This window comes from Dermacentor albipictus, chromosome 1 (assembly GCF_038994185.2).
Source record: "Dermacentor albipictus isolate Rhodes 1998 colony chromosome 1, USDA_Dalb.pri_finalv2, whole genome shotgun sequence".
Classification (NCBI taxonomy): domain Eukaryota; kingdom Metazoa; phylum Arthropoda; class Arachnida; order Ixodida; family Ixodidae; genus Dermacentor; species Dermacentor albipictus.
The window spans coordinates 375,479,502-375,506,248 of record NC_091821.1 but is presented as its reverse complement, the minus strand read 5'-3'; the positions used below and the strand labels follow the sequence as shown (position 1 = coordinate 375,506,248).

Here is a 26,747-nt window from a genome sequence, read left to right as displayed (position 1 = left end):
TTACGATCAGGAGACAATTCCACAGGTACAAGTATTGAAATATATGGGAATGATTTATACAGAAAAGCTTAATTGGCGGACACACATGTAATACATCGCATCTAAAGGAGCACGGGCTGTTGGTTTATGACGAAGAGTCAGAAACAGTCATTTTGGACTGCGCAGGGAAACTACTGATGGGTTATTATTGTATGTATGTCCGCCCCTTATTAGAGTTTGGTTGCGTATTGTTTCCTGGAGGTCGTGCTTATAAATTACGCCCTCTCGTTCTTTTAGAACGCGAATCGCTACGTCTATGTCTTGGCCTTCCAAAATTTGTAGCGAATAATATTCTTTATCATGAAACTCACCTGCCTTCTCTTCAAAGTCGATTTCGATATTACTTAATGTATATGCTTCTCCCCAGAGACGCTCCTCCTATGTGTTCATTCGGGAGCCGACTGCAATCTTTGCGAATGAATGGTCTCGACTGCATCGTCCCCAGATAATTTTGGCGCAGAAGCTATTAGAACCATTGCAAGTATCAATCCGTGATGTGGTTTTCCCAAATTTACCTACTGCAACAGTAAGCGTTGAATTCAATAATGTATTTCCTAGAAACCTAAAAGTGACCTAAAAGGTCCGTTAGATGGCCACCTTGAGAACCTCCCTATAAATACAGCACTAGCCACGGATGCTTCTGGCAGTGAAGAGAAGGCAGGAGTGGGCATTTTTTCGCCATCATTTAATTGGTCTTTCTCTCTTTGCCTGACTTTACACCAATCTTTCAGGCAGAGTTATTGGCTATCATTCTAGCTCTACGAAAATTTCCCTCGTCTATTTCTTCAGCCGTAATCCCAACCGACTCCTTATCCGTTTGTTCTGCTCTAACAGCGCCAAATTCATCGACCATTCTCCAAGAATTTCATCCATCTGTCCCCCAAGATTTACGCCTCATCCATTTGTTATGGGTACCAGGACACATGGGACTCACTTTAACCGAGTCAGCAGACGCACTGGCGGCGGCATCTTTTAGAGGCCCTGTATTGGGGAACCTGAAACCTTCGTCATACATCACGACTGCAAGATTTAGCAAAATTTTGTGTTCAAGAAGAACATGATAAATCATGTGTGTACTAAATAACACCAATTCCCAGCACCTTATAGATTCCCTTGGCACAGCAAGTGGTGTTCAGCAAGAAAACTTGAAGTTTCATTCACGAGAATGCGTTACCGGAAACCAATGCTTAATTTTTATTCCCGCAGGTCTGGTTCGGCACCCTCCCCTCATTGTTATTATTGCAACGAACCTGAAACTATGGAACATTTCTTTATAGGGTGTCGTAGGTTCGACGTACACAGAAAACGATTTCTGGAAGGTCCCCATCGCCAACTTGGATTGGGCATTACGCTCCCTGTGATACTGTCTCTTGGGCCATCCGCACTAGGACACTGCAATGGGAACGTATTTGATGCCATATTTAATTTTGTAAGTGAAACAACCATGTTAATTTCATTGTTTTACTTTCCTCAATATGTACACAAAAATATTAACTTCAATTTTTAAAAACTCCAGCCTGAAAATAGATAACGATTAGTATTCATTTAGTATATCATTTCTAAATTACAAAATTCTATTTAAGTATTCTTCCCTTCTTACATACTGCCGCCCGATTCATGGCCGATCCCCAGTAGTGGGTTGAGCCTATCCATAGGCACCAAACCAAAGCAAACCAAAGCTCGCCAGCTGCGGTCAGAGAGACAAACAGCAAGTAGTGCTCGAAACAATGTTTCGATCCGGGATCGCCTGGCTGAAGCTCCAGACAAAGCTGAGCATCGCCATCTTTTCCCTGCAATGCCTGGTAAGTATAATGCGTGTCGGAAACGAACAGAGACACACGCCGCGAGCGGCACACCGTTGGTGACGAACCTCGCGGTTTGCCCAAACTACAAATTCACGCACCTCCTCTTTCAGCTCATAAATTCCATTCTCCTGTTCTTCACGCTGAAAGACAAGGTGCTCCTGGAATTCGACATCGAACAGCAGCGTAAGTGCATCAAAATTGAGAACAGGAAATTATATATATATGCGCAGTTGACGTCACCGAATGACGTGGTTTAGCTGTCCCATAGCCTGGGCCATGAAACGCGCTGTAAAGGGGATGGGCATGAGTTAATTTCCGTCGTTTGAGTTATGTAACGTTCGCCTTAAAAGTTCGTCGGACAAGAGCTCTCGTTCAGCACGTTCCACGTCCGTCGGAATGCGAGCGCCACCGCCGCCGCCGCGGATTCGAGCTCGCGACCTCAATCTCAGCAGCACAATGTTGTAGGCAGTGAGCCACCGCACTGGGTCAAGTCTCCGTCCCGATGCGTAAGAGAAGACACGATTTGGTCATCGTCGTCGTCTTGCGTATGCAGCGGGCGCCCTGCGAGGCAGCTCCGCGGTGTGTCCACGCATAGACTCTGGAAGCGTCAAACGCGTTGTCCAATTCGCACTGTTATTATAATGAATTCGCATATTTTTTTTTTTCATTTCTTCACATATGCTCGCTGATTGTAAAAGGTCAGTCTCACCTCGTTTCCTGTCGTTTTTGTCAAAATTACAACCTGGAGCTTTTTTACGGTGAGTAGCAGTGACGTGCGAGAACAAATAGAAAGCATTGCCTATAACGAAAAGGACACGAAAAGGACACGAACCGACGTACTGAAGCATCCTCTCTTATACAGCGCTCCTCCTGTACGTGATAACTCTCGTGGTCCGCTTCCTCGCCGGCGTAGTGACTGACGTGGGCCTCCTCATCGGCGTGTACTTCGTAAGTGCCACTGAAATGTCGCTTGTTAGGGACCTCCAAACACACACTCCACGTGCACTTCGTAACGGCGAGCTATATTTTCGCATGGCCTCCAGCCATGCATTTCCTAACGTTCTCGGAAAAGTTTGTAAGCTCAAAATTGTTCTGTCTGTATGGCGGACAACTTTCCGTGGCTATGAAGGGAAAGCTACGGAGGCAAAGCGCACACAAGCGAGTGCTCTTCTGAGAAGAGTCCCGCGTTTTCATTCACGTTAGTTCAAGCTATAGGGAAGAGAAAACAAGCAACTTATTAGCAACAGTTAAATAAGACAAAACACACCACTGAATGTAAAAGTTCACGTATTTTGCGGCTTTTTCCCTTCCGCGTCTGGGCAAACGCGATACCGTCGAACGTAGAAGCTGCGTCGATTCAGCATCTTTTCGAACTACTTGGCGTGGTAACGCATAAGCAGAAGCTCCGCCCCCGCAGGTTTCCCTTCGTAGCCCCAGAAAGGTGTTCGCGAGTATAACACGCCAATCAGCGAACAACGACAAAGTGCATGCGTCGTGGTGGAATCGACGTCCTTGAGTGACTTCTCGCGATTTGCTTATTTATGCATGTTCCCCTTGTTGCAAGCAAGTCGTCCTATATGGCTTTATTGGGAGCGGTCTCTCTGTTCGACAAATTCTGCGACCCTTGCAGTGCATTCTCATCGTTCGCGTCACAAGCCCGTTCGTTTCGGGCGATCCGCTTGGCGGAAGGTCCAATGCAATGTACGGTTGTCCGCGGGAATTAAACAACACACTCGTTAAAAGCGCCAACACTTACACTGCGCTGTCTCGTCGGGTAGCCTACAGGCTACTAGTTGTTAGACTTTCCATTACAGATTTCATTTCATTTCATTTATTATACCCTCAAGGCCTGTGAAGGCTTTACAGAGGGGAGTCGGTTACAAGTAAATTCAACCACTAAGTCTTAAAAGAGAAAAATATGCAACGTAATACGAGTTGACAAATAATTCAGTAGGAATACAATGAGCAATTTTAAAAGCTATTACAAAGAAGGACAAGATATACAAACACATTAAACAGCCTTCTAGCAAGTAATGTTGGTTAAGGCATCACGAAACAAAATATTATCGCTGATGGATACAATGTTTGCGGGAAGGTGGTTCCACTCTAGTGATGTTCGAAGTACGAATGACTGGGAAAATGTATTTGTACTGCAAGAAGGGACGTGAACCTTGTAAGAATGATCGATGCGACGAGGTAGGTAGTGTGGAGTATTGATGAATACATCACGCAGTGTTGTGTGGTGAAAAATTTTGTGAAATAATGATAAACGGGAAATTTTACGTCGAGTTGCTAGAGATGGAAGAGAAAGGCTACTTTTCATGGCTGTTACGCTGGCATAACTGTTATAATTCGAAATAATAAAACGAGCAGCGTTATTCTGAACTAATTCTAATGCGTTAATTAAGTTTAGGTTATTAGAGTCTTAGACTGATGTAGCGTATTCTAAATTCGGGCGTATTAGTGTTTTATAAAGCAATAATTTCAAAGACTGTGGAGCCTTAAAGAAGTTTCGCCTTAAGTAAACAAGAGCGCAGTTAGCATTGTTCACTATATTAGTAATGTAAGTTGCCCAGGTAAGGTGGTATGTAATATGAATTCCTAAGTACTTGTACGAAGTTACCTGTTCTAAAGGAAGATAATTTGAATAGTATACCTGAGAGACATTAGGTGTCCCACATACATGAATAGCTTCACACTTGTTAACATTTAATTCCATTGCCTATAAACTGCAGTAGTTAGATATAGCATCAAGGTCCGATTGAATACGGTTAGTGTCACAATCCGTAGTTATTTCTCTAAAGATAACACAATCATCCGCGCAGAGATAAATGTTAGAAGTTACTTGTGAAGGAAGGTCGTTAGTATATATTAAGAACAACAAAGGACCGAGAACCGATGCTTGGGGCACTCCGGAAGCAACAGAGCACACCGGTGAATTGCAGCCATTAACAGTAACGTATTGTGAGCGATGAACAAGAAAACATTCGATCCATTTTAAAAGATTAGCATCAATATTCAAATGGGTTAGCTTGTGCACTAGAAGTTTATGAGAGACTTTATCGAATGCTTTTGAGAAGTCTAGAAATATGCAGTCGGCGCATGATGAACGATCAAGAATTCGGTGCAACTGATGAGTGAAGGACACGAGTTGAGTCTCGCATGAGTATGATTTCCTAAAGCCATGTTGTGCAGGTGAAAAAATTTGTTATCTTCAAGAATGTCGACGAGGTTTGTGAATACAATGTGTTCTGGCAGTTTGCAGCACGTGCTGGTAAGTGAGATGGGGCGATAGTTGGTTGCTATACTTTTGTTACCTTTTGTTTTATTTGTGGAGCGGAACCACCTTCCCGACCTTCCACTGATAAGGTAAAGCGCCTGTGTTGAGCGATTGTTGAAAAATGTTGGTTAGTATAATAGAACTGCATGCGGAAGTGTTTTTTAGGAACTTAGCGTTAATTGAGTCAAAGCCAGGTGAAGAATTGTAGTCGAGCTTGTCAATAAGTGTAGCAACGTCAGATGCATGAACTATTACTGGAAACATGACTGGATAATCATAGTTACGTAACTCGGAAAGTTGCTTATAAGCCATGTGTCTGCAAACGAAGGCAGTAATGAAAGCTGGAGGAATTAGCCTATCTATATGCCTGGCATGCATAGGATCCAGGTGAATAAAATGAAAGATGAAAATTATACAGAAACCGCAGCTATAAGGAAAACAACTATAATATCAATACACAAAGAAGAAAAATAAATTCAAGTAAACATGAAGGCTAATGAAATGAAGTGAAAAACCCCGGGACACATATGCGACAAAAATGAACTTTTAAAAAACTGATTAACGAAGCTCTGTGGCTGTGTCACGCAGTAATATTAGCGAAATGATTTTTGAAGACTTGTCCTGAAGTATTAAAAGTTTTCTTTCGGAGAAATTCACACCAGTGGAATTTTTTTCTGAAATCTTAGGGAGCGCTCACGCATTTTCGTGACGTCACACTCTGCAGCTCATTTGTATGCATAGCAGCGGCATTCTATTATAACCTTAACGCTGTTGTGCATGTATACCACGACTCTTGCGCACCAGCGGGCGTAGAGCACAATAATCTAACTCTTAATTATACTACTTATCGCTTACGTTTTGTAAGAGAGATAATGGGTCGGACTGCTACCAGTCTCAGCAACTCCGTACAGCGCCGCGAAGGCAGCGTATCGCTTCAGCCAATCGGAAACGAGAACCGCCATCCGAGCCTCAAGAGGAAGGCTTGCCCACTGCTGATCCTTCAGCGACGCTACCGTTCAGCGCAGTGACGTAGCCAGGAATTTTTTCCCGGGGTGGGGGCAGGGAGTGGGGGGAGGGGTCACACTTGACCAGGAAATGGGTGAGGTGCAGTCGGGTGTTGCTGGACGACGTTTTATGCCACGCATCTCTGGTACGCAGAAATTTCGGGAAAGGGTGGTGTCCGTGGTGGGGTGCCTCAATGCGCACCACCTCCTCCTCCCCCGCTCTGCACATAGTACCCCAGTGATAACAATGACGTCATATGGATATCTTATGGACATCCACTGCCAGGACATGGGTATCCCGTGGGTGTGCCGAATACACCCAGCGAACGTCCCTCACACGATTATTCAGCCGCACTTACTGCGTCCTGTGGACATCCCTTGCATGTCCGCGAGGGGCATAATGGGGGCATGCTGCGTGCATTTCACGGACATTGGCCTGGGCCTTTTGCCTTTATGTCTATTACGGTCGCAGCACACGCTGTGTGACAGATGCAACAGGCAGAGCGCCCACACATCAAGAACGGACACATTTTCTGCATACGTTAGGCGCACGTATACACGCAATTGTACGGAAGTGCAGGGTACTCCTCATTATTCTAGACATTCCGCCAAGCGCAAGTGACCTAAGGAGCTAATCGAAGTTTTCATAGTAAATTGCGTCAGAACATTCGTGAAGTGTTACCCGCCGTGGTTGCTCAGTGGCTATGGTGTTAGGCTGCTGAGCACGAGGTCGCGGGATCGAATCCCGGCCACGGCGGCCGCATTTCGATGGGGGCGAAATGCGAAAACACCCGTGTACTTAGATTTAGGTGCACGTTAAAGAACCCCAGGTGGTCAAAATTTCCGGAGTCCTCCACTACGGCGTGCCTCATAATCCGAAAGTGGTTTTGGCACGTAAAAACCCCATAATTGAATTGAAATTCGTGAAGTGAGCGTACGCACGAGCTGCAGACATGATAGCTTCGGATTATAATTCGAACATGCGAGAAAACAATTCTGTTACGAGGAAACTCAAAGACAAAGCCTCACTTTTTGGGGGACACACATTCACCATGCATGTAAAAAAAAATTTCATGTGGAATAATCTTGGGACATCCATGGTAATATATCCGAAACAGGTTCATGTGCGATATCCTCGGGACGTCCGTATTAGGACATCCGAAACTGTACGTCCGGTGGATGCTCTATTTGTCACGGAAATGGTGCACGGAAATTGGGACAAGATTCGGATGTCCTATGGACGAATTGTTTTCACTGGGCCCGACGTGCCCTGTCCCTGCCCCTCCCCTCCGCTGCGGCTAGGCCCTTGGCTCAGCGGGAAAATCAGCGGTGCACAGTGCGGACAGTGTACAAGCCTTTCTGCCAGTGTTCGTAACATGGTCGGCTGACATGGCCGGTGACTTTCTCTGGAGCCTAGAACGCACATATTGGGTTCGCGAAACCGCTTGCGTTGGCGCATTTCATTTATCATTTCGTGTGTGGTACACAACGCAGCTGACAGAAAACTGTTCGATTCCTTCGTAAATAATGTGCGGTTGTTATTTCACAGAGCATGAAGGCTCTCATAATCGTGAACGTTGTCTGGAAAGGGACCGGTGCCATCTTCGACATCGTGCACGGCGCAACCTTCTTGCCTCATGTGTATCAACAATTCCGCCAGCTGATAGTGAGTAAAAATTTAATGTGCGGTAACGCTCGAACCAGCCAATTTACATCTCTCTTAGCGTATAGGCATACACTCCACTAAAACAAATATACACGTATGTAGTAGCGAGCAATGCGACTCAATCTACGTGAATTGTTATTACGTCGCATTCTAAAAATACTGGGGTATCAGCGAGATTATCCCATACGAATAGTGTAAAATTGAGCGTCGATAATAATGAAGGCTTAAGCACGTTGAAAGGCACGCTTCAGCGTCGTCTACGATACTCGCAATCATCAGATCAAGCGACAGAGGTAGCAGCACGTGCCGTTTTTTTTTTTAATATAAAGGCGAATCAAAGTCTCTGCCGCTATTTTTTATTAGCCAAAACAAGGCGCATACACGTAATTACAAATATACGTGCTACTCTATACGCACCTTACACTATTTTTCCACATAGTCCCCACACCGGTTCGGACATTTGTTGAACAGCAGCACTAAATTTTGAGATGCTCCTGTCGTCAGTCAGCAACGCACGCGGCCTCGCCGAACGCTCATTGTCCTGCAAGTCTTCACGGCTTTTTGCGAACTCACAACACCACGATCTCACACTTCTCAAAGCGAGACACCTTTCCCCATACGTGGACTGCATTTTCCCTGTGGCTTTCGACGGGCGTCCGTCCCTTGCTCCATAGAAAACGAATCACACTTCGTTGCTCGTACGCCGTAGACGTGTCAAGCACGACCGCCATCCTCAACGACTGACAGCAGTGCCGTGCCGCGATGATACCAGCAGATAAGGCCGGGCCGCTCTGAGAAAGGTCCACCGCTGGGAATGGATATGATGACTTCGCATTTACAGCGGTAATTTGGCTAAAAAAAACGAAAAAATAGGGGCAGAGACTTTCTGATTCGCCCTCGTACATTCGCAGCGTCTCTTAACTCGAACCGCTCCCATGTAAAACACGGAATTTTTTACCACCGTAACGCCCACACTAAAGCACTTTATTTGAAAGTAACATCGACCTCAGCTTGTGTGGTCTTTCGCGTCACCCACTTTTCCGTTCCGTGTTCCCGGTCATTATCTACGAAACTCAACATTTCGCTAATCGAATTCTAGACACGTACTGTGGCAGTAGATTTCATAGAAGCGATTTTTGGAAGGGTCGGTGGCGATGTATGCCAAAATTAAAAACAACTTTCAGGATCACATCTTCAGCAATGAAGGCCTCTCAAGCGCTGTAAGTGATCTTTACGCTTCTTTTCGTCCCTTTCTCGACTTTCGGTATCACTAGCGTATTGCGTTTTCGAGCATCGCACAATGTTCTCTATCCAGGGGTACGAAGACACGCTAGCCTGTACGCTGTACCTCTCTCTTGCCCTACTGATGGTAAGTTGCGCGATACACCGTATAACCGCTTCGCCCGAGCGCTCTTATATACACGTAAACTAACAGGTAATCAGCTTTATATGGTTGTGCTTAACAAAAATGAGACCACAATCGGTTTCAGCGTTCGTTTATATATATATATATATATATATATATATATATATATATATATATATATATATATATATATATATATATATATATATATATATATATTTATTTATATATATATATATATATATATATATATATATATATATATATATATATATATATATATATGTGTGTGGTGCTACTCAGCTTGGTGTCTGAGTAGCAGCTCCAGCAACCTCAGAAGAATTAAAGGTGAAGGTGCCTCAGATCGCGCTTTCCCGCACTGCAGGCGCCCAACTTCGTTATGGCAGCTAAAAATTGCTGTCATCCAATCGAATCCAATCCAGACGTCCCTGAAGCTACAGGAACTGTGAGCTCATATCGATGGAATCGCATTTTCCATTTCAGACCGTAAAAAATCGGGTGTGCGTTAGAATCGAACAAACACGGTACTCCGTCGGAAGAGAGTCCACTCGTCGTATGGAGCACATGTTCAGTCAGCCTGTTCCCGCGCAAAGCCTATATTTACTTTGCCGCGGAGTAGGCGAACGATCGCGCAAAGCGAACTTAAACACGGGTTCCCACAAGCAGTTTTGTTAGCACTGCAGTGGAGGTAATACGGAACCGCAACTCTCTCCTCCCCAGAGCTCCACCTTGTGACGAGAGTCTGCTTGCAGTCTGGAACTCGGCTCTTTTCTGTGTTCAACTATAGGAAGTTTGCTTGGAAGAAACCGCAGAGAAGCTAATTGGCAGCAGTGTGCTGTATATGCCGAGTGGGTTCCAACTTTCCTCGTAGTAAATAAAGGTCAGAGCCCAGGATGTGGAACATACTGCAGCTTAATAGCAAAGAACTGCAATTACCTCTATTCTTCGGCGACCAGCTCTCGCGCGTACTACTCGTAAACGTTAAAGAAAGCGATTAAAATTGCAGTTACGTTTCATAAACGCAACTCATTGCAACCATCAGAGCCTAAAAACTGTGTAGTTACGCAAAAGATCATCGAATAATTTTACGTCACTCGCATTTCATCCTTCTAGTCAAAATTTAAGCTTGAAGTAAGCTGGCCCAGATGTTATACGTCTTTCTTTCTTTCATTGTCATTGACGTGAAATCTGGATGCGTCATTGTTTTCTGAAGCCCTCGTGCGTGATCTTTTTCGACGTTTCCTCGTAAGATGCAAGCTGTATACCATTGAATGAAGATTTTCTCGATGTAGGCGGTATCCCTGCGGTTCGCCTTTCCTTACTGTACGACGGGACCACCGTAACAGTGTTCACTGGTTTTTGATTTAACTCCCTAGCTTTGTCTGTCGTTTCGTTACCGAAAGATTAAAACATAAGGAACTGCATGCTAGCCGCCAGTGGCTTTAATGTCTAAATATGTTGCTATACACGAGATCCGCGTCTTTCAGGTTATCACGCGTCTGTAAGCCTTCCTCAGACTTCCGTCGGGAGGCGCCACCCAGATGGTGCTCTCCATAGAATTTCCCACTATAACACCTAACATCTGGCGCCACCGTCTATGGGAGTTTCTTAAGGGGCGCCGTGTCATGGGAATGACGACATTCTAGGCACTATAGTGTATGTAGTACACTCTAGTATATGTGTCTGCGAGACTCGTGTTGGCTGGTGTTGCAAGAGGCTTCGTCTAAAACGTGTATATGGCTACACAACTAATGCGTTCTTAAAGTAAAATCTTCATAAAATGTTTCAATTCACGCATACTACATCTTTACTCACCTACAATGCATGACCAAGCGAAGAAAAGTAAGAACAGACGACAAACTGTTTCAAAGCTAGCGCGAATCTTGTCGTCTGTCCTCCAACTTTGGCGGCCCGCTGATACATTTTACGTATCATATAATCCTACACACAATAACAAGTCCTCGTAGTTAAAGAAAACATGTTTTTGCGTAATATTAAAACTAAAACAGCTTTGTTACGTGCTGTTTTAGTAGAAAATGAATCACTGTGACAGACGGAACGGTGTTTGCCAGGCGCGTCTTCAAGGTGTCGTGACTCTCCGAGAACGATGCCAATTCGAAGTAACAATATACCGGCATTCCCATGCATACCACAGCGCGGCAGCGCCAGATTTCCCTCTATATAGTGGGAATATAGTGAGAAACTCTATGTGCTCTCCTCCACCATCGTAAAGCAGGCGCAAACCAACTGTGCAAATGCTAGCCGACGGAGGAGTAGGAAAGGACGATAACAGAGGGTGGTGAACGGTCGGATCGGCCGCATCTGGCTGGCATTGAAATAAAAATAGAGGAGGCGCTGACCTGTGCTTACGGCACACAAGACCTCAGCAGCTCCTTATTTACTTATTTTTCACACAACTTCAGATTTTTTTCGCTGCCATTCATTTAACGTTCTTGGAAAGCTACTCATACAACAGGCTATTCATTCTTAGCTTGTTCGCAACCAGGCGCAAAAGATGATGCGAGCCTATTCGTGCAGCTTAAAAATTAGCTAGCTTGTGTTTAAAGCTGATTCAAAGTGTCCCTCATCATTGGTGGCCTGTATATATATATATATATATATATATATATATTTTACTAGTTGGTAAAAAGCGTGGTAAGTACCTAATTATGCCTAAATAAATATCCCAGCTATATATATATAAGCGCCAGCATTTCACTATTCGATATTCGATTCTACATTCGATACTTAATATTCGTATTCGATTTCTATTCGGAAAAGAAAATATAATTACCCACCTTTCTAGCTAACGATACGTGACTATTCGTTTGCAACAAGCCACGTACAACTCTACCACGAATTGAGCCGTTTGCGTCAGGCCTGTTATCACCCCGCTTCGTCCACAAGGGGGCGCACTAAATTTTTTGTTCTTATTTTTGTTCTTATTTGAACTTATTTGAACTTATTTGCTCTTGGTGTATTGAAATATCAAGAGTAGAAAGCATACCGTTATATGTGGCCTTTTTAGACATTACAGGACCATATGACAACGTAAACCGCAACATCTTGTGGGATATTCTGGAAGGGGAATGCTTAGGTGACGATTGTCTACAGCTTTTGAGCGTGACTTACCTAGAAAATACCGCTTGCGTTGAATAGGAAGGGATGAGGAGTGAGGAGAAAGTTGATATCAACAAGGAACTGAGGCAGGGGTGCCCTTTATCCCCACTTCTGTTTATTATGTACATGGTGAGGATGGGGAGGGCGCTAGAAGGAAGTAATATTGGGTTTAATCTCTCATACAAATAGACGGGTACAATAGTAGAGCAGCAGCTTCCATGTTTATTTTATGCGGACGACATTGTGTTGCTAGCTAACAAGCGAACTGATTTGCAACGTCTGGCTAATATCTGTGGACAGGAAAGCGAGAATTTAGGTTTGAAATTTAGTGTTAGAAAATCAGGTGTTATGGCATTTAATGAAAACAGTGAACAGACAGTGACAATACAGAGCCAGGAAGTACCTCAGGTAAAAGAATATAACTACCTTGGTATATGGATAAGCGAAGGCAATAGATATACGGAAACACAGGAAAAACCAATAACAGTAAAGGGGAAGAGAAATGCAGCCATAATGAAGCACAGAGCGCTATGGGAATACAATAGGTACGAGGTGCTCCGGGGTATGTGGAAAGGTGTAATGGTTCCAGGACTTACTTTTGGAAATGCGGTTGTTTGCTTGAAATCAGGGGTACAATCAGGACTCGATGGGAACCAAAGGTCAGTGGGACACCTCGCATTGGGTGCTCACGGGAAGACTACACATGAAGCTGTGCAGGGTGATATGGGCTGGATTAGTTTTGAAGTGAGGGAAGCTCACAGTAAAATTAATTATGAAGAACGACTGAGGAATATAGAAGAAAGTAAATGGGCTGGGAGATTGCTGAAGTATCTGTACAGGAAAAACATTGATTCACAGTGGAGAAAGAACTAGGAAGCTTACGAGCAAGTATGCGGCCTGTAGAGTGAGCAACACAGCAACAAAGAGCGTCAAGCGGAAAGTCAGAGAGGCTGAAATAATCTCATGGGTGGCGGCAATGGAAAAGAAACCTGCCATCAGTAACTAGCGAAGAGGAAAAAGCGAAATCAGGAAAGAAACAATTTACGATAATTCAAAGGGAAGCTCATTACTTTTCGAAGCGAGATCGGGATGCCTTTGAACACGCACCTACAAAGCGAGATATAACAAGGAAGACGAAGCATGTGCTTGCTGCAGTAAAAAGCTAGGGAAACGATGGAGCATGTTTTATTAGAATGTGAAGACATCTGCCCAGCGGTCGATTTAGGCACCACTGGCCTTGTTGAAGCCCTCGGGTTCAGCGAGAGCAGGGTAAAAGTAAACATGTCCGCAATATAGATTAGTAAGAGGCGATAGGAAGATTAGTGGAAGTAGGGAAGCGACAAAAAACAGAGACGTAAAAAAGCAAAGTTCACAATAGGGGGTCAGAAAGTTTCATTGTGGGAGTTCCTCGCGTTTTTTTTTTCTTTTTCTTTGTTAACCTAGGTAGAACATTTGGCAGTATAATAGTAAGAGCTTGGTGGCGTAACCCACTGCCCCGTTCCAAAGGGGACTCTTATAGTGTCCATCCATCCATCCATGGAAACGAGAAGCGCCGGGCAAACCACATGGCGAGGCCCTCCCACTTTGGCAGCCCTATGCTTTGTATAGTCATAACGACGCAGTTATTTCTTTGACTGCACGTGAACGCGCTGCAGAACAGACGAAAAAACAAAAACGCATCGGCGTACAGGCTGAACAAAAAAACTTAAATCCTGAAGTCTTATAGTGCGAAAACCGCTATCTCATTATTGAGTCCCGCCGCAGTAGGGGGGACTCGGGAATAATTTGGGCCACCTGGGGTTTTTTTAATCGGCACCAATGCAGGGTACACGATCACTCTTGCATTACATTCCCATCGGGGGTGCGACCTCCGCGGCCGGGATTTTGAATTCGCGACCTCGGGCTCAGCAGTACAACGTCATAAAGCGGCTTTTTAAGCGAAGCTTGTATCGCCTCACTTGTGTCGGCGTCGGTGTTGCTTACGAAAAAAAAAAAACCTAAGCCACGCGAAAATAAAAATTGCTTGTCGTGCTGCAGAGTCGAACCACCGACCTCCTGGTTGAGAGACCATCACGGTAGCCGATTAAAAAAAAAAATTTCACCCGCTGCCGGTTCATCATACGCACCCTTTAAAGCGGGGTTCTATATGCATGAAGAAGTAGACGCAGTGCAAGGCGCGAGCCAATCACAGCCGTCCCCTTTGTCCGGAAGAGGGAAAGGGTGTGATCGTGCGTTCGTTCGTTCGCTCGCCTCGCGCCCGCCGTTTCCCGCCAGTTTGGGCCCGGCAGTCAGACGAGGGAGGCCGCGTTTGGTTCGTTCTGCCGAAGAGCAGGCTGCGTTGAAGGAACGGCAGCGGGAGCGGGCCGCGCGTCGTGCGTTCGTCCGAAGCACAGGCGGCGTCTCGTGAACGTCGCCGGGAACTCGCTCAGAAAGTGTTCGTCGGCGACGTGCCGACCTAGCCGTGAGACAGCGCGAAGCCGAGGAGTTACGACAACGAAGAGCCGCGGGTCCCGAGCTTCGCTTGCACCGCTGTTCACAGTAGTGGAAGGGCGGTCAATTTATTATTATTCTTGTTGTTGCTGTTGTTGTTGGAACTGTCACGTAGCAAACACAAAGGGTATCGTTTCTTTTTTACAAAGAAAGTGATTCATAGTTATACATATAAACACATTTCCAAGCTTGCATGCATACATATTGTGCGGTCAGCCACATTGTAGCTGGCCATGTTTAAAATTCCTGTAAAGTTGCGAGGGGCTCAATCCTCCTCAACCAATCCAGGGGGGGGGGCATTCATGATCATTAATTACATCAATGAACTTAAAAAACACCATCCCGTTAAAGTGCAGTCATGCAGGCCGTCTGTCAGGCTCACAAAAAAAGCCGGCCATTCAAGCCCGCCATAAACAGTGGAAGCCCATTAGCATAATTAGGCCCATAGGCAATCCGCTCTCATTTTCTACAGCTGAATATATAACACCTATTCGATTTAAGGGCAACCCTTTCTGTAGTGTTCTTTGAAGAAAGTCCCAAAAAAATGAACCACTTCCCAACAATGCAAAAATAAAAGTGGTCGATTGTTTCTACTTTAGATATAAGGCAGTTTGCTCCCCAAGGTAAATAAATACACTTATGTTGTAAAAAGACCCGTACCGGCAAAGTCCCGGTATGTAACCTGAAGAAAAAGAGATACTGTACGTGGCTGCAGCTGCATTTTTCTATCACGCTTTAAAATGCCATGTCCCTGTCCTCCACTGTATATGGCACTCTACATAGGAACCGGTATAATCATGTCAGGTGTGCCCCTGTTTAATTTCTTCCGTGATACCGAAAAAAAGGTAACCATGAGAAAAGCGCATGGACAAAAAAAAACGGACACAGCCAACTACTTCCTTTAGGTACCCTCGAAGTGCACCAGGTATACTTAAATTGCACACCACGTAAGCCGACAGATTCTTGCTCAATCACAACTGGCACATTGTGCGCACAAAGGGCTCACGGACGCCTCGAAAAAAAAATAATAAACCCGTTCACTAACTGCTTCACAAACAGATGTAAGAGGCCCATGCCCCTGTCTTTTACTTCTCTAGACAAGTTCAAACTGCTACATCTCTCCCAATCTGATGGCCAAATAAACACAGCAAAGACTCTGAACTCTGAAACTATCTGAAACTCTGAAACATATATACGAGAGCAAATGAACACTTGCATGACGTACCATATCGTGCTTATTAAAAACAAGTTGCACACAGTAGCTCTCGTAAACATTGAGAGATGAGTGCTTTTCCAATTAGTTTTTTCCCTTGATTCGTTTAACCTCTTCGAGCCAGTACCACCCACGGCCCATGCTTATGCTCTGGCTCGAACGAGTGTCCCGCGATAGCGGTTCTCCCCGAATTGATTAGGTCATCTTTAAACAGACCAGGCTCTTCGCTTTCCAGCGCAGTTATTTTCTGCAACGTTGCTTTCAGCGCACTCTCTCTCATCCTTCCCCGGTGTTTTAACACGCTGCTTCTTTCGATCGCCTTTATTTTAAAGCTTTGTTTTAGTAGTTCACAATCTCCACGTATCTGATTGTTACCGTCGAGTTTAAAATCGTTTATTGCTTCAGACATAAAATTCATAAAAGGCTCGTCACATAATAGCACTGATCCCACACCTACATTGCATTCGACTAAGCAGTGGTTCCAGAAAAAAAAAACGCGTAGTACATAGTAAAAGTTAAATGCAGGTATAATTTGAAGGGACACGTAAAACTTGCCTAGGCGAGCATGACTAGAGCCCTGAAAATGCGTTTAGTGCACCTCGCGTTCCACTTCGAGACATTCGGCAACGTCGGCAATTTCATGCAGTTCTTTGAAAAAAAAAAAGCTGCGCTCTCGTCGTTCGGTCCAATTTTTGTCGCTCTGTAAAAGTTGCTTCGTGACCGTTGAATGTTTCCCAATATCCGAAAAGAAACTTACACGGTCGTTATCCACGTTTGGCGTATAAACGCAAATGAGCCGCCAATCACGCTCTCCCAACGAAAAATCGCACCACACAATCCTACCCGACGCACATAAAAAATAATTTTGTATCAGAAGGCGTTGCAATTTTTTAACAAAAATAATGCACCCAGCGGATGCCTCAATGGCTTTTCTAACGACAACAAAATACTCAGACATGAAACAAAGCACCGTGCTTCCAGTTTCCGCCGCCGCTTTTACTTTAGCTTCTTGTATTGTATTCTTGATCCTAAAGGAAGGCAAGGCTGTGGCAAGAACCATACCAAGCCGTATGCGAAATGCAATGTAAGGGTTGTGTTCGAAATCCCCCTGGCGTGTGGCAAGTCCTACATAGGGCAGACATGACGGTGCCTGAATGATCGAGCCAGTGAACACGAACAAAAGTTAACGAAACATTAATTGGCGCACTTGCCTGCGCACTGCAATGCCTGTCACTGTGCACCTCATTATAAGGAGATAAAGATTCTGGGGAAAAGCCAGGACCAGACTGCACGCGAACTGATGGAGGCTTATCACATAAAAAAGAAAGGCCAAGACTGTGTTGGTGACACTTCCATTAGGTTGTTTCAATCGGAAATATATATTTTTGATAATAGGTTGCCCGCTAGGCTGATGAGTGTTGTTAATTGTTTGCTGCGTTCTGCACATGTCCTATTTGTCTATATATGCCCACGGGCTGCCGAGAATAAACCAGTTGAAAGTTACCGCCCGTGTCGTTTATGTGTTCTCTTCCGCTGTCCCAGTCTTTATTTGCGGTCAATACGATATGCTGTAAACACCAACTAGGCTAAACTGAAGTTCTTCTGAAGTCTAGGACCTGGTCCACCAAAAGCCTATCGACCTGGCTCTGCTTTTTCTTAGCAGCCAGTCTTCGCACATTAAGTGTGGCGAAACTCAAACGCTGGTTTGAAGCAATCGTTCGCTGTCAGTGTTAGAGGGGAACCTGAAGCATGGTGCTTACCTTCAATGTCTATAGCACATCGCTAGACATCACCGTGCCTGTCCGGTTGCCTGGCGTCGTTCTGCTGCGGCGCCGGTTTGTCCCCAACCAGCCGCCCTGTCGGGACGTTGGACAGTGGCTTGTAGCCGGAACGTCTCCCAAGGGGCGCCTTTGCGGGCGGTCCGTCCGTCTTGCTTGCCCCTGGGCTGCCTTTGAGGTCTTCTTTCTCCAGTGGTCGCTTGACAGCCACGCCATCAAACGGTGTATGGGCGGCCCCGTCTGGTCTTGGCAGGCGGTCAGTGCGTCGACCACAGCAACTTGAGGGAGATGTACCTCTTTTGCGGCTTGTTTCATTTCCGTTACCGGCGTCGTCGAAGATTCAGTCGCTGGTTCAGGCAGCCCATGTTCTTCCTCCGCGGCAGGTGCCACTGAGGTTGTCGCCTCCTGCAGATTAGCCACGTCACCTGTACTCCTGGCCGCGTCCTCCGTCTCAGTCACGTCCTTGGCATGCTCTGCTATCTTGTCACTCTCATTTTGGCCAACCGATGCGCCGTAAGACCATTCACACTTTGCGTTAGCGTGCCCAAAGCGTCTCCAGAGTGAGCATCGGGGCACTTTGCAGTGGCGGCGTACGCGGCCGCTTTCTTTGCAGCGCAAGCACTGCATTGGCCGGCCAAGGGCGACGACGAGGGCCAGCGCGCCGGCGACCCGAATCTGATGGGGCAAGTCATCCGCGGCGACACCGCTCTTGACGTTCAACAACACGAGCCTCGTCGTGGAGCTTTCTTTCACTGACGCCTTCGACGCGCCAGCGCTCCTAGCTCACCTTTAGCACCTTGCCAAAGGCCGCAAATGCCGTCTGCACATCCTCGTCCTCGACGTCATGAAGTAGCCAGCGGAGCCGCAGCTTCACCATCGGTCCTTGGCATCGATGATGAGGCAGCGCCGCCCCTACACATCAAGCTTATTGAAAGCCTGCAGCCTTTTTGTTGCATAGGCGCCGCACATAGTGACCGCCCAGACATGATTTATCTGGCACGCCCCCAGTGCGACGACTTCAGACAGCAGTCCAGGAGGGCGCAGCGCGTCACGAAAATCTTGTCCGGATGTCGTCGTGTAAAACTACGGCGTTTAGTGCGACAAGACCCGTAGGCAGCTGCGCCAAAACAGTCTGATGGCCGCTATCGTTGAGCCTGTTTCCGCGGGTAACGCCCGCCAGAGCCGCTCCGTGGGGGGGTACATGATTACACGTCCGTTCGCTGTGGCTACCGGAAATGGAATGCTGGGCTGCAACGGCGAGTGGCGTTCAGGCTGACAAACTATAATCTTCAGTAATAGCGGTTTGCGCTGCATTAATTGCTTTTCTGGAACGTGACAATGTGGCGGTGCGCACATGTCAGCCCCATTCTGGAAAGATCTCGCCCCAGCCAGCAACTCGTGTCTTGGCCCGCCACGTGGGAGAATAGCATTCCGCTGCGAGCCTAATCCCACGGCTCGTATCGCCATCATCATCACCAGCAGCAGTATCAGCCTATTTTTTGCAACGAAGCTGTATACCTCTACCGTCCAAGGAAATTTTGATGTTTTTGTAAGCAAAAAGCTGCCCATACATGGGCCGATCCCGAAGGTAGCGAAATGCCGGACCTACCCGCGGCGGAGGTGAAGCAGGCGTTAGGCACTCCCCGTACGTGTGCCAATCCCGAAGATAGTGCAACGCCGGGTCGACTCCCGGCGGAGGTGCAGTTCGCCATAAGGAGCCCATATACACAGCTTCGCTGGTCATCCTTCTTCAGAGAGTGGAAGAGCACCGAGTTTATGTCCACTAAAGGACGAAGGCCTCTGCCATGGAGCGACCTCCAATTCCCCTGTCTTGCTCTATATCACTGATTCCAACTTGCACCGGAGAATTTCCTAATTTCATCACCCCACCTAGTTTTCTGCCGTCTTCTGCCCATTCTGGCAGTTTTCTGCCCGTTCCCTTGGCACCCATTCCATAGCTCTAATGATCCACCGGTTATCTGCCCCACGTATCACGTGGCCTGCCCATCTCTAATTTTAGAAGCGAAGTTTTTTTTTTTTTTTTTACGAACTTCGCCGGGTTTTTTGGCCGTGGCTGTTCCCTTGCCGAAAAGGTCAACCAATCACAGCGGAGCACCCGTGCCACTGCGTTCCTTGCAGCACCACGATATGGCGCTCGCCTCCGCGGCGCTGGCCATGCAGGAGGAGGTTAACAAAATAACCAGAAAGCTAGCCTTCGTGGCTGCAGCGCATAGGATGTCGGTCTTCGATCGGCGCCAGGATTTGCACGTTTGCGGCCGTCACTCTACACTCTACACCGGAGGATTACTGCCACAGTAGTTTTTCGCGTGTCCGGTATTCGGGTAAGCGCAAGCGGACTGGGCCTGGGCGTTTCACAGCATGAGCGGAGGCGCAAACGTGAACGGTCAGCACGGTGCAGTCATCTGGTTGCACAGAGCGCAATCAAACACAGAATACAGAAGTAACGAAGTATATTCTACTTTGCTGCTGCAGTGTAAATTTTTGGCAGGAGCATAATCCCGAACTCGTGATCTATCTAAATGTTCAAAATGCTTTGTACTTTGTTAGAGCAATAGTAGCTCTTCGTATGGCTGGTTAAGCTCTTCCAACGAGGTGGCTGGACTGTGCAGACCGATCAGGCCACTCACGTACGACTACGCTAAAGCTCCTTTATCACAGCAATAGTAATATATGGAGGGGCGTTAGTTTATGCCTCCACCCATCCGTCGAAACGCCCAGCTCACCTGTGGTTACCGGAATACCAGACACGCTTGGCACGGCAACAGAATGCTTGCAATGCACACTGCTTTCATAGCTCTCGCTTGGGATCGACTGCAAGGCGGCTGGCGGAGAGGCTTCACGCACTGGCTCCAAGACAACCAGAAGTAGACAATGCGACGTCCCATCACGACGCAGAACCAGTGATAGCAGAGCTTAGCCCCACTCACTCAGCAAACCAGTTGGAGAAAAAATGCATGGCTATAGAGGATGGTAACTTGTACTCGTCCGTAGCTCTCTTAATATGAGATGCTACACACAAGTTGTGGTGTTAATGATTTGCTGCAGCTGTACTTTACACATCTACAAAATTTGTCCGAACCATTTCAGGGGCCCTTTAACAAAAGGCTTGGTATGATTTGTGTATGCCTGCGCTTGTGTGCACGAGTGCACTCGTGTTTCAACTCTTTAGCCACTCGCCCAAAGCTTCACTGAATGTAGATTCCAACTCGCTAGATCTGCTGCAATCTTTATTCTCTTAATGTCAACTAGAATATTGGCTATACCCCTTCTGCTTGGATTCGCACCAATCCCCTTCTGTCTTTTAACATTACGCCTAACATTTCTCATTGTGCGATCCTCAACTTGTTTTCGAGCTTCCAAGTTATTGCCCCATACGTTAGCTCTGGTAGAATGCAATTATTGTACTTTTTTTTTACGACAGTGGTAAGCTCCTAGTCACAAGTGCCTGCCGTATTTACTCCAATTCATTTTTATTCTTATGTAAATTTCCTTCTCATGGTCAGAGTCCCCTGTGTGTAACAGATCTAGATAGGCATACTCCTGCACAGACTCTACAGGCCGACTGGCGAGGATGAATTTTTGTTCCCTTGCCAGGCTATTGAACGTCACTTTTGTCTGTTGCCATATTAGCCTTCGACCCTACTCTTACACTTTCTCAGTTAAGGCCCTTAATCATTTGTTGCAGTTTATGCCTAGTGTTGCTGAACAGGACAATGTCATGTGCAAACCAAAGGTTGTTGGGACTGGTAGGTTGTCAGATGTGGTTAGAACAAAGCTCTGCTGCAGTTCACTTCATCTGTTCTAACAAAACTGGAGCTCATCATAAGTGGATGGCACCTGCAGCATTATGGCAAAATGTTGTGTCATCCTTGGAAAAGCTGTTCATGTCAATCGAGAAATTTCTTTAAGTGGGGCTGCTCAAAGTGAACTCGGCAGTCTTTTCTTTGTCACTTCAGACAACGTGGCCACAAGGCACTCACTAAACGACTTCCTTTGCCATTACAGGGCTACGGGACGTACAGGATCAATCTTTACTACAGGGGACTGTACATGGAGGATGCCAGGATGACAACGGTAGATGTCGCAGCTTCCCGTATCATTTCCAGTGTGTCTAGTACGTAGAAATTGTGCCACTTCCAGTGCACTGTTGTAGATAGTATTACCAAGAGATGACGGATTTATAAGCTTTGTGCAATGTCACAGTAGTTGTATTTGCCATGCTAAGCTTGCATCTGATGGAAGAAGTGAGGCTTCCGTGTATTTTAGGTGTAAGCGTTATAGTGCATGCTTGATCCAAGTAAGTGTTCCTAGGAACAATTGGACTGTTCAAACACAGTTATGCCATTAACAAAGCAAAGGAAAAAGCTTTACTCAATTGCAAAACATATAAAGACTACATTTGACAGCCAAGAGGTTAAGTAGGTTTTTAATAGTCATATAATTCATACTAGAACATACTATCGTGCAACGGAACCAAAGATTAAGCACTACTTCCGCATACAGCGGTCAGCCATGTCAATGACAACCGGCTGAGCAATAGGCTGTCTCCTACATTCTATACTGAAAGTGCATAAAGTTAGGCCATGTACAATTAAACAGCTAAAGTACTAATCAAAATTTTGAGCATCTCTACAAAGGGACTGCACTGACTGATACCACATGAATGTACTATTATAAAATAAAATGCCAATTAAATAAATTTTGTAAGAGCTGCACTGTCACCATGTTAATGTGCCAACGTGAACTGATACAAATAAGCCACATCTCTTGCACACGGTTACTCAAGAACATAATGTGGCAGGGTAGCCATGGCAAGTCACTAAAAACTCCACAATTAATCATAGTGTCGCAAACACTGGCAAATGTGAAAACGCGAACATATATTCCATTTTTCTCTAACTTGTTTGCATTTCAATTTACACTGATGGTACGTTCATCACTATACTCGTGATAGCTGTGGCGGCTGCAAACTCAAATGCAGAAATGCAAAGCCATGATGTCTTGTGCCATTTCCTTTGCTTTTTATCGTGGCTCCAAAAGAGACTAAAATATGTGGTTGCCATACAGCAGCAGGCACCAATAGCGACAACTAACTGTGTCATTCCTTTTTTCTCTGCTTTCCAGATTCTGACAACAGACACAAAATAATTTAAATAAACATTTATTTTCATCTTCTGGAAAAAACAACTGTGGTACTTGTTTCAAGCTTCAAGAATGCACCCCAAGAGAAATACCATGCATTGTTAATCAGCCAAGAGGACAGCTAGTTTATCAACGTCACTTTTTTTTCTACTTAGGGCCTGTCAGAAAGAACAATGACTAGTGCCAATATCGGTAAAGGAGCACCACCAGAAAAAAAAAAGTGTGTATTATATAAACCACACATTATACACAGCCGAGTCTACTCTACTAACAAAGCAATGCAGCACCACTTCACATGCAGCCCATCGATCAAGACAATCCGAGAGACAAGAAGGTAGTCGGACAAGGCTGCAGATAAAAAACAAAAAAGAACTCATCGGAGAGTATCCGCCAATGGCACAACGCGATACAGGATACACAGACGGTGACAGCATCGCTGGTATTGCAGAAGGACTGAAAAGCGGACGAGTTGGAACCTATCCATTCTCGGGCAACGCCCATACAAACGAAACACGAGAAAGAATACAGGACAAGCACTCTGGTATTGTCTCGTGGCGATGTGTTCCAACCCAAATTCTCAACAAAGTAAGAAGCTACTGACCTGCTCTTTTTTTCAAATATGCAACACAAGGATGTTTACAATGCACCTGATTGAATGCAGTCTGTCAAAACACATTTCCAGCAATGCTTCTCTTCCTGTCTGTGTGTCCCGCAGCGCAGTATGCGTCAGGCTAAATCACACTATCATGTTTGAATATACTACTCAAAAGACGGGGGAAAATAACTTTCTTGAGCTTTGGTGTTATTAATCAAGCAAGCTGCCATTAAACAATACCTTTAAGCTCTTCATCCACACTTGATTTGCCCAGCATTCATCAGAGAACCACTGTGGCTGCAGAGGCCACTTCGGACAAGTGCTAATGGAAAACATGTATTGCAGTTCGCACAGTGGTACAACACAATTACTGAAGTGGCATGTGAAAAGGTTGCAAATGCAGTACTTCGATAGAGTTCTCCTAACACACTGTCTATGCAAGTTACAGCTGCATATACACACACTCCCAAAGGATATGACAGGGTCATCAGTCAGTTTTCCAAAATATGCACAGGTGTGCGATGTTGCGGCGCTAATGTTGGAGGGACATCACATTCTGCAAAGTAGTGCTAAGACTTTGCAGATTACACAGTTGCTTCGAAAAACCACACACAAACGAAAAGAAATATAACATTAACAAAGTTAAAATGAAGCATCCCTGATCACAAGGAGTAAAAATTGCACTTGCCAGCAACATGCAGTGCTGGTGCTACTAATATGTGGTGCACCTCATAACGGCTGCAAAGTCAACATTGTTACAGCTTTTTGTAAGCAAAATCTTTGAGTTAAATGAATTGATACAGATGCCCATATGACAAATTTACTGGCAGCACAGTACGTGTCTTGGGCAACATATTTGCTCCCACCATCACCATCATAGCTTAACGATACATTAAAAAGCATCACACAACTGGCTTCTGGATGGTTGCACAGAAAGGTAAGATATACAGACAATGAATTATGAATGAATGCATGAAAACGCCGCTCACAATGTGCAAGTTTCCATACTAGCGCACACAGCAAACATGCTAGTAGGCCATAAATGGCGCACCAAGGATCAAGTTCGCAACGAAATTCCCCATCACCTCATAACTACCAGGCGTAAACTAATTACTTTGATGTCTATCATTAGTGTGCAAGTTACTGAAAGCGGAAAGGAAACAGATGACAAATGGTACAATCATACACACATAATGTTGCCACGAAAGCAACGGCCTCAATTTACACCATATATCACATACTACTAGAAATGTGTCATTCTTTTCTCAAACGCACAGTTCAGTTCAAACAAACGAACCTTGGCAAAATTACCCACCAGTAGAAACCCTTGCAGATCACACAATACAAGCTGACAGTGCAAGCTCTTGTACGGCGAAGAATCTGCTAACTTTAGAGACTTCAGGTGCTACGACAATAAAGGCAGCATGACGCACACATACACAGTGCATCAATTGTTCCAGATCAGTTATCTACAGCCCCAGTCAACATCATGGGTGCCCATTACCCACCATGCATGTTCCCAACTTCAGTGGGAAGATAGTTATAATGTTAACCATCTAACACAGCTTTATGCTAGCAGGCTTAATAAGCTTGCAGGCTGAGGCTTATACTATGTCATTTCTGTAATTGCCCAGCACGCCTCATTAGTGCCTTGCACCACTGCCTCGCAAAAAAAAAATACGCCGACAGTAATTGTCAAATGTTAGCATGCGCCTCTCAGTGCAGAAAATACCTGTCATGTGCTACAAGTACGGATGAACCAAATGAAAATGTTGAAGTTTTTCTCGTAGCACAACAAACACGAGGATGTAGGAGAGAAAATAGACACAAATGGAAATGTCGCAAGATGTTGCTAACCTCAATTATACTGGAAGTACCTACTTACGCAATGCTTTAACAGTGATATTCAGAACACCTGCCTCCTGCCATTTCCTAAGCCTAACTAGGATTAATAACTCGGACACATAGACTGCTTCATGAGATTACCTCTAGACTCCCACCACACAAGAGCAGTGCAGCAGCTTGAAAAAGTGCCGAATGGGATTTGGGAGAAAATTAAAGGGCTGGCTGTGGAAGACACACACATATTCCCACAGCCTGAATGGCTGAAAAATGGCTAACATGATAAAAAGAAAAGGTTCTTTCTGTGTCCACTAAAACAAAAGAATACGCACACAGCTATACACATATGCACCTCACATATTAGTGTACCACTACTAGGTTGGCATTTGAGAATGGTACGTGCTCCCTACAGTCATTTTAAACCTTGTGCAGTGAACTTTAGTCCCACAGCAACCAACGTAATTTCAATACTGGACTTCCTTCCCATTATACGTGGTGCATGCCGTATTTTCATTAATGTCGCTGCCGGGGTGGGGGGGGGGGGTACATCACCTTATCCGTTGGAGAATAAAGTTTATTCTATCTATCTATCACCATCTAAGCCTCAATGCCAGGAAAAGCACTGCACACATAGTAATGCTTGTCACAAAACAATGGCATAAGAAAGATGCAAACGCAAGCAACTAGAGCACACAACAAGCTTGCGTCTGCACCATCTTCGAACCCCCATCAAGCAACTGTACCAACTAGCCCGACCTTCAGGCAGATAAAACGCCCACGGGAATGAAGACAATTATTGTTGCGCGAGAAAAGCAGACTTCAGAAGGTATAAAATTACTGAGGAGCATGGAAATTGCCCTGCCTGCAAAAGGCAACTCCTATCCTTGCACTTTATACACTACAACCGCAAGTGGTGCTGGCTTTCACCTTGTGCACTTGCCGAACGGCCAGGCCTGACCTGCACTTCATCTTCAGCACCGCTGCTGATGCTGCTGCTGTCAACGTCCCGATTTAGGGAGTGTGCCGTGCTCACGTGTGTTGGGCACGAGCTACTAGTCGGCATGCCACTGTCTTCTTGGTGGAAGCTCGCCGTGTGAAGAATAGGGCGGATAGAGGAGCCCCGCACTACGGTCGCAGCCTCTGTTGGCTGGTGTAACAGCGGGGGCACGCCACCAAAAGTTCCACCACCACCACCACCACCAAAGCCCGCTAGCAGTGGTGTGCGCTCTGTGGCATTGGCCCCTTCGTCTTCGGTTTCCGAGTCGGAGTTGGGGTTCATGCCTGGAAGGATCACCTTGCGCTTGCAGATGGGGCAGGTACGCCTGTTGTGCAGCAGCCATGGCTTGATGCACTTGCAGTGGTATG

General features: G+C 45.6%; 2 protein-coding genes and 1 long non-coding RNA gene across 6 annotated transcripts in view; 1 reads left to right on the top strand and 2 right to left on the bottom strand.

Annotated features, from left to right (window-relative positions):
• The window catches only part of LOC135901749 (uncharacterized), a 275,089-nt gene extending 255,866 nt beyond the window's left edge, over positions 1-19,223 (bottom strand). Inside the window, exon 1 of the long non-coding RNA XR_010564262.2 lies at positions 17,765-19,223. This is a non-coding gene — a long non-coding RNA (uncharacterized lncRNA). The remainder of the gene's footprint in view (positions 1-17,764) is intronic.
• Positions 1,688-22,990, top strand: LOC135901746 (uncharacterized). Of its 2 annotated transcripts, none has more exons than XM_065431575.1 (8): positions 1,688-1,841; positions 1,955-2,027; positions 2,707-2,792; positions 7,678-7,794; positions 8,979-9,014; positions 9,110-9,163; positions 21,809-21,877; positions 22,928-22,990. In XM_065431575.1, the coding sequence occupies exons 1-8, from the start codon at positions 1,767-1,769 to the stop codon at positions 22,949-22,951; spliced, it is 534 nt and encodes a 177-aa protein (XP_065287647.1). In that variant the 5' UTR covers positions 1,688-1,766; the 3' UTR covers positions 22,952-22,990. The 2 variants fall into 2 exon arrangements, with proteins under 2 accessions (XP_065287647.1, XP_065287646.1); XM_065431574.1 differs by having other exon boundaries at positions 21,809-21,917.
• The window catches only part of gzl (godzilla E3 ubiquitin protein ligase), a 45,020-nt gene continuing 41,221 nt past the window's right edge, over positions 22,949-26,747 (bottom strand). For all 3 annotated transcript variants that reach the window (XM_065431571.2, XM_065431573.2, XM_065431572.2), the window contains exon 9: positions 22,949-26,747. In XM_065431571.2, the coding sequence (XP_065287643.1) occupies positions 26,281-26,747 (467 nt within the window). In that variant the 3' untranslated portion in view covers positions 22,949-26,280.

Bases quoted from the DNA above. Each gene is read 5' to 3' on its own strand.
- LOC135901746 (XM_065431574.1), top strand. From the start codon at position 1,767: ATGTTTCGATCCGGGATCGCCTGGCTGAAGCTCCAGACAAAGCTGAGC. The intron at 2,793-7,677 runs GTAAGTGCCACT...GTTATTTCACAG, and splicing joins TCCTCATCGGCGTGTACTTC to AGCATGAAGGCTCTCATAAT. The intron at 21,918-22,927 runs GTACGTAGAAAT...TCTGCTTTCCAG, and splicing joins TATCATTTCCAGTGTGTCTA to ATTCTGACAACAGACACAAA.